This window comes from Stigmatopora argus, chromosome 14 (genome assembly GCF_051989625.1).
Source record: "Stigmatopora argus isolate UIUO_Sarg chromosome 14, RoL_Sarg_1.0, whole genome shotgun sequence".
Classification (NCBI taxonomy): Eukaryota; Metazoa; Chordata; class Actinopteri; order Syngnathiformes; family Syngnathidae; genus Stigmatopora; species Stigmatopora argus.
The window spans coordinates 11483393-11496382 of NC_135400.1; the positions used below are offsets into that span (position 1 = coordinate 11483393).

At 41.5% G+C, this 12990-nt stretch overlaps 2 protein-coding genes and 1 long non-coding RNA gene across 3 annotated transcripts in view; 2 read left to right on the forward strand and 1 right to left on the reverse strand.

Annotated features, from left to right (window-relative positions):
• Window positions 1–2247, forward strand: part of wnt9b (wingless-type MMTV integration site family, member 9B) — a 9603-nt gene extending 7356 nt beyond the window's left edge. The window contains exon 5 of the mRNA XM_077618384.1: window positions 418–2247. Within this exon, the coding sequence (XP_077474510.1) occupies window positions 418–885 (468 nt within the window). The 3' untranslated portion in view covers window positions 886–2247. The remainder of the gene's footprint in view (window positions 1–417) is intronic.
• LOC144088126 (uncharacterized) overlaps window positions 1–10672 on the reverse strand; it is an 18871-nt gene extending 8199 nt beyond the window's left edge. Inside the window, exons 1-2 of the long non-coding RNA XR_013304813.1 lie at window positions 10563–10672; window positions 9386–9479 (exon numbers count right to left, since the gene is read on the reverse strand). This is a non-coding gene — a long non-coding RNA (uncharacterized LOC144088126). The remainder of the gene's footprint in view (window positions 1–9385; window positions 9480–10562) is intronic.
• Window positions 10673–10699: 27 nt separating this feature from the next.
• Window positions 10700–12959, forward strand: gosr2 (golgi SNAP receptor complex member 2). Its single transcript, XM_077618398.1, has 5 exons — window positions 10700–11097; window positions 11626–11734; window positions 11800–11932; window positions 11999–12139; window positions 12328–12959. The coding sequence occupies exons 1-5, from the start codon at window positions 10959–10961 to the stop codon at window positions 12487–12489; spliced, it is 684 nt and encodes a 227-aa protein (XP_077474524.1). The 5' UTR covers window positions 10700–10958; the 3' UTR covers window positions 12490–12959.
• The last annotated feature ends 31 nt before the right edge of the window (window positions 12960–12990 follow it).

Below are 12990 nucleotides of genomic sequence, written 5' to 3' on the forward strand. Positions count from 1 at the left end.
ATAATTTCATAATTGACTGCATAGCATAAAGAAAGGGCAACGAGCTGCAGTTTATTTGGCCCACTATGTATTTATTTTCAAGTACATACTCAATGACAGGAAACTTGATCACTTAAAATCAGTGCTTAAGCTGAAAAGCGCAACAGAGCGTAGCATGAACTCGAGTTTCTTGTGCAAAAAAACCCGAGCAACAAGCCACTGTCGGCTCGCGGGCCGCAGTCGGGTCACTCCCACGTTGCAGATTCCGAGCAGAGACATTCTAAAAAGGTGCGGCCGACCGCCTTCGGGAAAGCGTCCGCCTCCGTGCAGATAGACCTCCCCGATAAGAGGCCGGGTCATGAATCAAAGCCAGAAAACTGATTTTTTTGTTGTTGTTGTTTTTCTCCCTTTCCTTCCTTCTGGTGGCGCCCGTCCAAGGCGGTAAAGAGCGGCCTGAAGACCACCTGCAAGTGTCACGGGGTTTCCGGCTCTTGCGCCGTACGGACTTGCTGGAAGCAGCTGTCTCCGTTCCACGACACGGGCCGGCTGCTCAAGTACCGCTACGACACGGCCGCGCGGGTGCTGAGCGTCACCAACGCGGCGGCCGGCGAGAGCGAGGCGGCGGCGGGGTCGCGCGGCCGGGGCCAGAGCCTGCGCGGTGGCGGCGACCTGGTCTACCTGGAGGAGTCGCCCAGCTTTTGCCGGGCCTCGCGCTACTCGGCGGGCACCGGCGGACGCTCGTGCGCAAAGGACGCCGGCTGCCAGAACTTGTGCTGCGGCCGCGGCTACAACACGGCCGTGCGCCTCACCAGCCTTTCCTGCCACTGCCAAGTACGCTGGTGTTGCCACGTGGAGTGCCAGACGTGCGTCCGGGAGGAGGAGGTGTACACCTGCAAGAGTACGTAGGCAGGAGGCGGAAAACAAGAGGGATGGCGCCCGCTGAACTTTGGCGGACAAAAGAAGTATCACGCAGAAGCGCGCTTTGGATCGTGCTCTTGCGGGTGGACGCTTTGAAAACACGGATGGGATCGAATCGTTTTGGGTCTTCTGAGAACTGTGCTGAAAAAAGCGCCAGTGGAAAAGGCTAAAAATCACTGTGGCATTTTGTCCAAAAAGCAAAATTTGCCCCCACATTTCTCATTGAGGGCAATTTTCACTCTCTGTTGCTATGAGATAGCGAATGCAATTACAGCAGTGTAAAGGTTTTTCTTTGACTTTGCTTGGTTTTCCGATCCAGTTTTTTCATCCCGGTGGTACATTACAGAGAAAAATACTTATATTTTACAAGCAAGTGTGTAATGCTCAGTTCATTCACTGAGACATACAACAAATGGTTTTCCAACTTCACATTATAGTGTCTGCTGTCATATTTTTCAACTACAAAAGTTAAATCTTCCGCTATTCTGAGGTTATTTTCCCCCAAATATTCAATTCAAACATTCCATTGCACATGATAGTACATTTTTATGTCAAATAATTATATTTGGTCAACTTTGAACTTAATTCATCCTTGATTTTTCAGGTGATTTTTTCTTTTGTGATGCACAAAAAAAATACCAAAGAACATTTCAAACAGGTACTGGACATTATTAAGCGTGTCTGTTTGCAATTGCATCTGTCCGTCGCTTGCGAGAAGGGGGGCGTGGCTTGCAAGGTCATAGGTCACATGCAAGTGCCAACAATAACAGTAGCCTTGTTACATACTAAATGTATTCCTCCTAATCATCTCCCAATTTCAGCTAAGTTGTGCTTCAAAATAGAATTAGCCAACTAGCTTGCATCCGCTAACTAGTGTTGAAGGGGTTCGGGTTACAAATAGGGTGAGCCATAGACCACGTCCCTCCCAGTGACGCATTCCCATTTTGCAAGCCACAGACACACCTGTTTCACTTTTTGTCTTTTATGCTGCCTGTCTTTCTCATCTGCTGTATTAAAAAAAATGATTGATTGCGATTGACCATGCTAAACGTCCAGTCCGTTTTGCATCTCGGCCAGAGAAACAACTTTTTTCTTTCTTGACTGCGGTTTACGACGTTATCCATTGGGACAAAACAAATGGAGTTTCATAAAGAAAAGTCAAGCAAACTCTGTTTGGATTATTAACAAATTCGCTGCCAGACCTCCCTCTTCAAATAGATTGAATGTCTAGTAGCGATAAACTCATTTATATTCATGGCAGACGCTTGAAAAGACCTTTCATCGCCCCTCCCAACATGGCCGCCCATCAAAGTCAATGCATTGACGTTAAAATGAAGTCATAAGTACATACCTGTCAACCTCTGCCGATAACTGCCCTTATAAATGATTATGATTCCCCTTACAAACCCCCCAAAAACCTTACAAACACCGTACGAGTCGTACGACTCGTACGGTGTTTGTAAGGTTTTTGGGGGGTTTGTAAGGGGAATCATAATCATTTATAAGGGCAGTTATCGGCAGAGGTTGACAGGTATGTAAGTAACATCTTTCTCAACCTATTTTCAGATGACTATCAATATCAAAGCGCCCACTAGCAGCTACTATTGACGATGGTAGACGTCCAATCGCTGCCAGCCTTCCAGTTGAAATGGATTGGACGTCTACTAGAGATAAACTCAGTTTTTCACATTTTTAAAAACCACACAATAGGACGTCTATCATCGTCAATGTAATTGTAAGAGCGACACAGTTAAAAAAAATTACTGGACGACATTGTTATTTCGTGCATGTACAGATGACCACACCCCCTCACCCCCCGACCCCCCCCAAGCCCTGCCCACAAAACCACTGTGGCTTTTCAGTTGCTCTTATGGAAATATTTATGGAAATCTCCGCATGCAATGAATGTGCGCTGGAGGTTAACAACACGTGGATTCCAAACAACAAGGCTTTAAAGTTGAAAATGGCCCTGGAGAATCGTTTGTTATTGCTTAAAGTGTAATTTCAGCGCAAATTTAGCGAAAATGCTTTCAAAGTGGCTCCGTAATTGGCCTCCGTATTTTCCCTCCCAGGTCGTGAATCAAAGAAAATGGCCGCGCGGCGTCCCCCTCGTACCCCCCGAAAAGCAAAGTCATCATGTGCGCAGGTCAAAAGTACGTGGAAGTATTAAGGCTAAAGACGGAACGAAAATAGAACGAGGATAACGTCACAATGTGATGGGATTAACGTCAAAATATTACAAGAATAAAGTCAGATGTCGCAATACTATGGGGGTAAAAAAAAGATTGAAGTGGTGATATTACAAGGGAAAAACTTGTATTATTACAAGATTAAAGTCACAATATTATGAGAAAACTTACTATTATGACATTCAAGTACTTATACTACAAATAGATAACTCTTCAATTGGGGAAATTTGAGTGTGGAGGCAGTCAGATATGCAAAGTATAAAAAAATAGGTCAAAAGTACGTATAATATATTATATTTATATGTAGGTATTACAAGGTATTACATATCTTTAAGTCACATAAGATGCATTGATGTAGTGTGGCTTTATTCTTGTAATATTCCTACTTTTTTCTCACTATATTGCGCAAACTTTTGTGGATTTTAATCTCATAATATTAGAACATATGAGTTTATTCTTGGAATACTGCCACTTTTTTCACGTTGTGTTACAAGGCATGACTTTATTCTCATAATCTCGTACCAGTCGTGTTATGATTTCATTCCCGTACTCTTATTTCTTAATATTACAAAAAGGGCTGAAAAGTGAGTGTGATTTTGCCAATTGAAATCATCTGAAATGAATTGACATCAGGGCTCGCTCGTATACGCATTTTCTACCTCATCATCTCTTCTCCTATTTTTGCCACAGAAAAAAAAATCAAGCCTGTAGATGAGTGGCGTTATACTCGTTTGGAGAAGCTTGGCCTTTTTAATGTTTGTAAAGTTTCTTCTGTACTTGCTAATATCTCTCCACATGTCAAAAGTATTGTTTATATATCTTTACTTTCTTATTTAAAGCAACTTAATAAATGGACAAACGTTTGTAAGAGTCAGTGATGTCAATGAGTGCCACACACACACACACACACACACACACACACACACACACACAAACGCATAATACGCAAGATGAATAAGCATTATTAAACGTGGCAACAATTCATTTAAAAAATCATATATTAAATCTAAATATGTATAAAAAAATGTATATATTTCAAAATAAAAATAAGGACGTATTTACTAATAAATTCTTGCTTTGGTTCATCTATTTTTCTTTTTAAAAAATCCATTTGTTTTTTTTAACTTTTTTAAATTTTGCATTTCTCAATTATTTTTTGTATTTTTTTAATCGTAATTTCTCAAATTATAGTTTTATTCCTATTATTTTCATGTATGAGTCTATTCCCCATTCCTTTTGACGTATATTTCTTAACTGTAAATTCCAATTTGAAGAGGTTAAAAATAACAATACCGTAAAAACGAATATACGCTTTTTACAGGTCGTACTCCAGTGAAATCATGTAAAGTTTTAACAGGCAGTTTATCGGTTACCAAATAAGATTTCTTGCATTTTTTTAATAATGATGATGTATCATTCCAACAATTTGACTTCAAAGCTATTTGCTACAAAATCCATTTCTTCTTCCATCAAAGTTGAAAAGTCAAAGAGAGCCTGAACGCCTCATTTTTCTCTCAGGTGCTAGAGGTTAACCAAGTTCACAGACTTGCCCGCGAGACAACCGGACAGATCACTCAAAAATGCAATTTCAGGAGAAATGGCGAGGGGGCGCCTGCTCTTCTTCACCTGTCGATTTGGAGGTACTACCGTATTTTCTGGCATATAAGACCCCCACCCGAGTATAAGCCGCAGCCTTAAAATTGCCTTAAAATCGTTGAATTTTATAATTTCTCGCGTATAAGCTGCCCCCTGGTTCACAATTTTCACCTCCATATTCATGGTTTTAACAGGGAGTACAAATGTGTTACTTTGAAGGGTAAATCTTAAGAAAAATCATTGCACGTGGTATTTCTGAGATACTGTAAGAATCGAAAGCACATAATTTGGGTCAATATCAGAAGGAAGTTAGTAATGCTTGTTTTCTTACTGCAAAACAGAAAATAACCAACAATTGGCAAGTGTTAGTTTTAAAGTTGGAACGCCGTGATAAAAAAATAATAATAATGTCGTTGGCCGAAAAATGTCGAAGAAAAATGAGGACGAGACCCCCGCCAGGCAAAGCGCCCTCCCCTCTTGCCTCATGCTGCCTGTTGTTGTTGTTTTATAATGAACTTCTAAAGCTTTCATTTCCCTTGCCGAGCCCGAGCGGGGAGAGCGCAGCCGAGGGGGCTTCGGAGTCGAGCGGCGGATTCGCACGCACACACCCCCGGGCTGGCGACGGCCACGCCGATGCAATATCATCAGTGTGTTTGTTTGTTTGTCACGGGCCTGACATCACGCGGGTGGAGTTGGACTTTTTGCATACTGCTGGTGTCTGCGCACCTGTGCTCACTTCAGTGGAAGGGCGTGTTTGTATTTGGGTTCGACCCAGCATGATTTCAACTTGCTTTGGGCTAAGCTAACTCTAAGAAGCAGAAGACTTGAGTCATATTTCTCCGGCGACCATATAAAAAAGGGTTTGGGTATTATTTTGTATTTGGGGGCTAAAACCACAAATAGGGGGAAAGCGATTTTTTTACAGCATTTAACATTTTTAAAGGAATATTTATGGTGATTTCTAAAAAAAAATTTAAAAAAAGATAAATATCTTAAAGACTAAGCATCGACATTTGTGGACATCACATTTTGGATTATGTAAGGCACAGAATTAACATTTACTATTGTACAGTTGCGCGCCAGATCTCAATTATTAGTGTTTATATTTTAAATTATCATTATAATGAAATCTTTTTTTCAAATATATATATTTGATGAATAAAATAACATTATTTAAAATAATAATGATAACATTGTAGTATTATTATAATAGTATATAGTATTATTATAGAATTATAGTACTCTGATTAAGGCCCACAATGGCACCCTAAAGGTGCTGTTGTTTTTTTTCCTCCAATTTTTATCTTTTTGTTTGTTTTCTGCTTTTTATTCTTGCAAAATAGAGCAAAAAATCATACATCAACTTTCGCAGAACAAGAAAAATCGTAAAAATCGTAGTTTCGGGCCATATCGCTTAGCTCTAACGTAATATTATTTTTGTTTTGTTTTGTACTGCAGTTAACAAATGAGCTACAGCTATAGCTAACATTGTGCAGACGTTGATACGTGACTTATTCAGTTTTGAGCGACTCAGCGAGCCATGCGAAGGTTTGTTCGACACTTTGGCTCAAGGACGCGAGGCGTTGGTTCCTCATCTGTAATCGGAACCTCCAAGCCTCAGGTGGAAGAAAAGAAGAAAAAAACGGCTAAAACCCGAACGAGGTTTGCTCTCATTCCAGGGAAATCGCAATGTTGTTGGAAAGGGGAACCAAAATGGTGCAAGGCTTAAAAATACCCCCGAGAAAAAAAAAAAAAATCGAGAAAATGATAGATACAGTAGACAGAGAATACAACACTGGGCAGGAATTTGGGAATGAGTAATGCCATTGCTCAACCCACAACAAGAACTTGCGTCGCCTCGGGCCATGACAAGGTTGAGTGCATACCTCTATCGGATTGGTTGACAGAGGGGCGTCAGTGATTTAGGGGGGAATATTGTTGGCTATGTACGGTGGCTGACAAGTTCGCAGGGTTAAAAACACACTTTCCAAGAATCAGCCAAAAATTCTACGCGAGTCAAAATCGAAGCCACACTGTATTAATATTAGGGATGGATTATGATAAAAATGGATTTTTCATTGTAATATTAAAAATGTAACAAAACGGAATTGTTTTTCTTCTCTTAACATTACATAGCGTTACATAACATTTGGACTATTTTCGTAACGTCGTGACTCTTCTCGTAATGAAATGACTTGAATCTTCTAGCATGGCATGGACACCTATTCCCATAATTGAACAAAAAAAATATTTTTTTCATAATGTTACAATTATAATCTCTTCTAGAATGGACACATAATTGAACATAAAATGAGATAACATTCTGACTTAATATTCCAATATTAAATCTCATAACATTACGAGTTGAAGTCATTTCACGACGTTTTTTATCCCAACATTAATCATATCGCATGACTTTATTGTTGAAATCTGGAATCTCATAGTCCCTTTCTTTTAATTTTTTTCTCTTTGTTCAGCCCTAATACTTCATCGCACAGATGCTACGAGATGAATATATTGAATATTATTTGTTCGGGGAAGAAAACAAAGCCTAAAATGGCTTCCCATTCTTGTTAGCGATAATCAATAGCAATGGTCTATTCGTCCTGATTTTCCCAGAGCAGAGTTTATCAAGTCACTTGAACACACACACACTTTTCTCCACGTTGACTCATACGCGTCCCATGAATACACACACACAGCAGGGAACTCCAGGGAGACGCCGTTCCCATGCTGCACTCGCACACCTGCAGTAGCAACAACAAGACGGCCACGATAACGCCTGGGTCCGCTTCCATGACTCCCTCCCTGCGCTGCGCTACTCCTCTCGCCTCCACACGGACACATTCGCACACACCTCCATTACAACCAATACCCAAGCGCGCCGGCATCAACAATGTTCGAGAAGGGGAAAAACATCCTGATAAAAAGAAAAGGAAGACCTTGTGTTTGGAATGTTGGAGAATGAATCACATTGTCTCTTAACGCCGCACATTTTTTTTTAGGTAGCGTTGACAACAATAAAGGTCCAATCCATTGAGCAGACCGGAGGTGCTCATTACGTCGATTGCCAAGGTACTATTGCTAGATCGATGTTGGAGCAAAAAAGTGTGAGCACCCCTAATTTATACAGAATTTATTGTCCAAATAGGTTGGACGTGTAGCGTCGTTAATTGCAGCAAATGGATAGGATGTCTAGCCCAGTCATTTATAAGATAAGATTATTTATAGTTGAAGATAGATTGGGTTGCAGGTAAAAAAACAAATTAAAAAAAACATCGGCTAAACAAGAAAAGCTAAAAGCTTGCAGGCTAGCAACGGCAGCCAATGAGTGTCTTCTATTAAAAAAATATATTACAAAAATTATTATTGCACGGCAGGGTGAAGGTCTGAAGTGACAATTTTTGAATAGCTATCCACTGTCCTTAAAAAACAAAGAAAATAAAACATCACATTCTTGTAAGCCATACTAGATGTTAACTAATAGTGGGAGCACAAGTGTGTGCGTGGGTTCTGGTAGGGAAAGCCCTGATTTGAGAGCAGCCGTCAAGCAAGCATCTGTCAAGTGTCACAGGTGCTGTAGCCACGGGGCTACGGGCGTGTGACTGACAGCTCAATGCGGTGGTCTCAGCCTCGGTCGGAAGGGGGAAAGCCGATCGGCTCAATCGGAACGACACTCGTTGGCAAGAAGGCCCGTTTTTTTTTCTCCCAGCGGAACTCCGGCTCGAGCCGAGCCGGGTCGGGTTTGGACGGGCCCCGTTTTTGCTCTGGCTCGGCGTCTCGTCACGCCGGCTTCAAAGTGGAGAGGATGGTCTCCCTCGGGGGGGAAATGAGAAGATCATCAGTATGGCTTGAAAAAAATGAGTGGTATCCAAAAAATTGCGGAGCCGAAGGCCTTTTTTTCCCTTCTCCTCCTCTTCCTCCTCTCATAATTGTCTCTTTTACTTCAGTCAGTCTCTCTGACCAGTAATTGTTGAGTTATGATCTATCTATCTGTCTGTCTGGGATCTATCTATGACTGGGGAGCTTCTTTTCCAGATATATTTTATTAAACATGATTTAAATAGCATAAGGATTTGCACTTATTCTAAAAATACTGCCATCATTATTCATATATTTATTCAATATTACCCCTCATGCTCGGAACATGGGTCCACTGCACTCAGATGTTGGAAAAACTGTTTTTCTTTAGGCCAAACTCCCATTTTTGATGTCAATGTTCATTCACAGTCAAATAATCGACTTTGCTGCCGGGCCTTCCATTTCAAACGGATTGGACGTCTATTGTTGTCAATGACGGACACGGAGTAAATAGCAAGTGCTTTGCAATGCTTTCCATTTAAACCAGTTGAGAAGACAGTTATGACTTCATTTTAATGTCAATGCATTGAATTTAATACGTGCAGTTACTTTCCATTATGGTCAAACTAAAAATAGTTTTTTTAATTTAAATAATGTCAATGCATTGAATTTAATACGTGAAGTTACTTTCCATTATGATCAAACTAAAAAAAGATGTATTTAATTTTAAAAAGGTGCTCCCACTATAGTATTGACCTCAGCCGAAATCACACCGTCAGTACAGGGAACTTAAGAATGGTCTCGTTGAAAGACTAGTAACAATAGAAGCTAATCCAAGGTTAACTAGAATGGTGTGCTTTTTTAGGTGGACGTAAGGGCGGGAGAGCAGTGCAATGAGATACCTTGACGAAAGCCGTAGTCTGGACCTGGACTTGCGCCCGTGGTGCTCAGGTGCGGAGGCAGAGCGGTAAGCTCACCTCATCCTTTCCTCGGGGGCTGAAAGATAAAGAGAGACAGAACCAATGAAAGAAAGAAAGAAAGAAAGAACCCCGCGACCTTGAGACGGGGGGTGGTAAACGCTCCCTCGTGGACCTCTCCGACTTGACAGGGCCTTCATTTGGCGCTTCCCGACGCCGCGGGGGAACGTGTTATGACAAACCAGGAAAAAAAGCGGCGCGAGCAAGAAGTGGCATGAACGCGTCTCCAGATTTTTTGACGTTTTCGTAGCCCGGAGATACGCGCAGCCGTCAAGTGGAGCACCATCTGTCTGGCTCCACTTGTTGATGGCTGCGCCCGATGAGGTAAACAAATATTACAGGGGGAAAGGAAGAGCTTGTAACGGCTCGTTCGTAGATTTCACTGGGCTAATTAACCCCCTTTGCCTTGAAATTAGTCAACAGGATGATTGAGGACGGAGGTGATTGAAGTGTAATTTTGGCACGGGAATCAGTTTTCCCCCTGAGGAAATGTTGGGAAACATTGTCCGGGAAATCCCACCACAAAACGCTCCGTGAGAGTCCTGGCTGTAATTTTATCTCAACTTTTGCAATCATATATCTTTACATGTAATCTGTGAAAATTCATGAATGTGTCTATAGTAGACATCCAATTCACTTATTATAGTTTATCACTTATAATCATTTAATGTATAGTTGAAACCAATGGACGTCTTTTGTTGTAACCCCTAACCTGTACTACAGTTGTTTATCATTTTATAATTATTCCATCCATAACAATGCACCAGAGAACATCTACCGTTTTCATCAAATCTGGATGTGACGTCACATGTTCCATAATTGCTGATCATGAACAGCTTTCCACTGTTTCGCTTGCTAAAGCGTGTAAATATTGCCCGAATGGCCAGAATGTCTTTGAAAGGCATCCTTATGATTATTATTATTATTGCATCTTGCAGTCAAGATGAGAAAGGAAGACTAATTATTATCTATTTTCTGTAATTAAGCCTCTTCTGTCACTTTTATGATGGTGCAATAAAAACGGTCTGCTAATCATTTCAAAGTCACGCAAATCATAGCATCTTAAACTTGCAAATATAATTGAGTAAATAACTCAACCTACCAATAACATCGTCTTCTCTTACGAATAAGAATTAGACAAAACACCCAAAAAGCGCTTCACAAACGCTTCGAGCGTGCAATGTGCCCCTTTCAATATGGCGGCCACTGTGCACGTGACGTTCCTGCATTTCCGTTTCCCTACTTCCGTACACAAACATGATGACGTGTGCTTTCCGCCAGCTTCCATCACCTACAGCTAGCTAACTTTCTTCCATGTAGGGGTGCGCGACGGGCGGTGAATAACAAAAATTGAAAAAAGAATTACACACAACAATAGCGAATATTTCATCGCGAATATGGAGACGCTTTACCACCAGACAAATAAGTGAGTCACGCGTAAATAGCCTTCCATTGAGCTAAAGAGCTAGCCACTTGCCAACGTGTAGGGGCTACAGGGATGCATTCTAAAACCATTTTGACTATTGTTATTATTATTATTATTATACTATACATAGTGTATTTTTTCCCTAGGCAAATCCAGGAGGTGCAATCGCTTATGGGCAACCTGGAGAGAACAGATCGCCAGTCAGTTCACTGTGAGTATTAACAAAGGCAGGAGAATGCAATGTAGGTTTAATCTATAACTTTGAAGTTTACCTTTTTTATCTAGTGTCTAGTTTTTATCTTTCTTTGTAGGTTTTATAATGAACATATCATTGACTGATAAGTAAGCGACAATAACATGTGTATTGCTTCCTGTACCACTTTTGAAAGCTAATGAACGTCCATTTTTTTGCATGCACTTCTTGTTATGGCTGCCCGTGCTTGATTGTTTTGGATGCTTGGTGGACAGTTTAGAACAGGAAGAGATAGTGGGTGTGTTCTTTTCAAGAGAATGCTGTGAACTTTTACAATTGTTACTTACAAAAAACAGTCACATAGGTATCTTTTGGATCGATTCTGAGGTCAGAATGAAACATTTTCCAATGTATTTCAAGTAAGCTAACTTACATTCTCTTTGGTGAGGGGGTCTGTCTTGGCCAGAGGAAGAATATAGTTATTTTTTTTCACTACTTGGCTGCCATTGACCGCTGAATTGAATGCCTCTGTTCTGTCCATCTCAGTATTAGAAAATGAACTCCAAGCTCGAATTGAGCAGATCTTCAACCAGTTGGAGCGACTGGAGATCCTGGCCGGCAAGGAGCCGCCCAACCGTCGCCAGAATGCCAAACTGTGAGTGGGACAAGTCGCCAAGTTTGCCCGGAATCAATTTTAGAACTTCCTTCCTCTTCCAAAAGGCGCGTGGACCAGCTCAAGTATGACGTCCAGCACCTGCGCACCGCCCTGCAGAACTTCCAGCACCGACGTTACAACCAAGAGGCCCAGGAACGAGAACGTGAAGAGCTCATGAGCCGGACCTTCACCACCAATGTCAGTTCTGTACAACTCTTTCAGTGCCAGTGTCTTCAAATTTACTAATGGCGGCGATTTCTGCAGGACGCCGACACGTCCATCCCCATCGACGAGACGCTGCAGCTCAATTCCAACCTGCACAACGCGCACCGAGGCATGGACGACCTTCTGGGCAGCGGCGGGAGCATCCTCAATGGCCTCAGAGATCAAAGGTCATCTCTCAAGGTAAAGTTAAATCCTCATCGTCACTATGCAGGCAGGAAACAAGCATTTTCATATTCTAAGAGCCTAAACTCATCACCAGCCAAGAGCGCCCTCTGGCGGCCGTGTATGAGTCACTGCTCTGCCAATGTATGAAAAATGGCTATTTATAGCCCAGAGTTTGTATTTATTTGTTGGTGTATTTTTGCTAGGGGACCCATAAAAAGATGCTGGATGTGGCCAACATGCTGGGCCTGTCCAACACAGTCATGCGACTCATCGAGAGGCGGGCCACCCAGGACAAGTTGATCATGATCGGAGGGATGATCCTCACGTGCGTGTTCATGTTTCTGGTAGTACGATACCTGGGCTGAACCCAGACGGACGGACTCAGGGACGCTTTGAGGAATTGGATTTGTTCTATGATTGTTTCTTCTTTTGTACTCGCAGTTACCAGTTGTCCTACAAAACAGTATTCTTTCTATACCCTATCATGATGAGCCCACTACTTTGAAATAAACTACATCTAATATCTATAACAAGCTCCACAATTGCGATATGTGATGAACTCATTGGCTACCATTGACAGCTATAGACGTCCACTTGTGATAAACTATTCTTTTACTGTGAATAAAAGTGTCTATTACGTATCGGACAGCTCAATGGGCAGAGGGAGATGCCAAAAAAATTGTAATTGTACAACATATTGTAATGATTGACAGTTGACTCTAGTCTCACTGTGTGAGTGATTTAACCCTTTGATGCACAACATGGGTCAAAAATGACCCAGCTGAATTCTTATTCTTTGTATCTCTGCAATAAATTCATTTCAGAATTCAAGGTATTCCTCAATTTATGTTTTTATGGATTATACC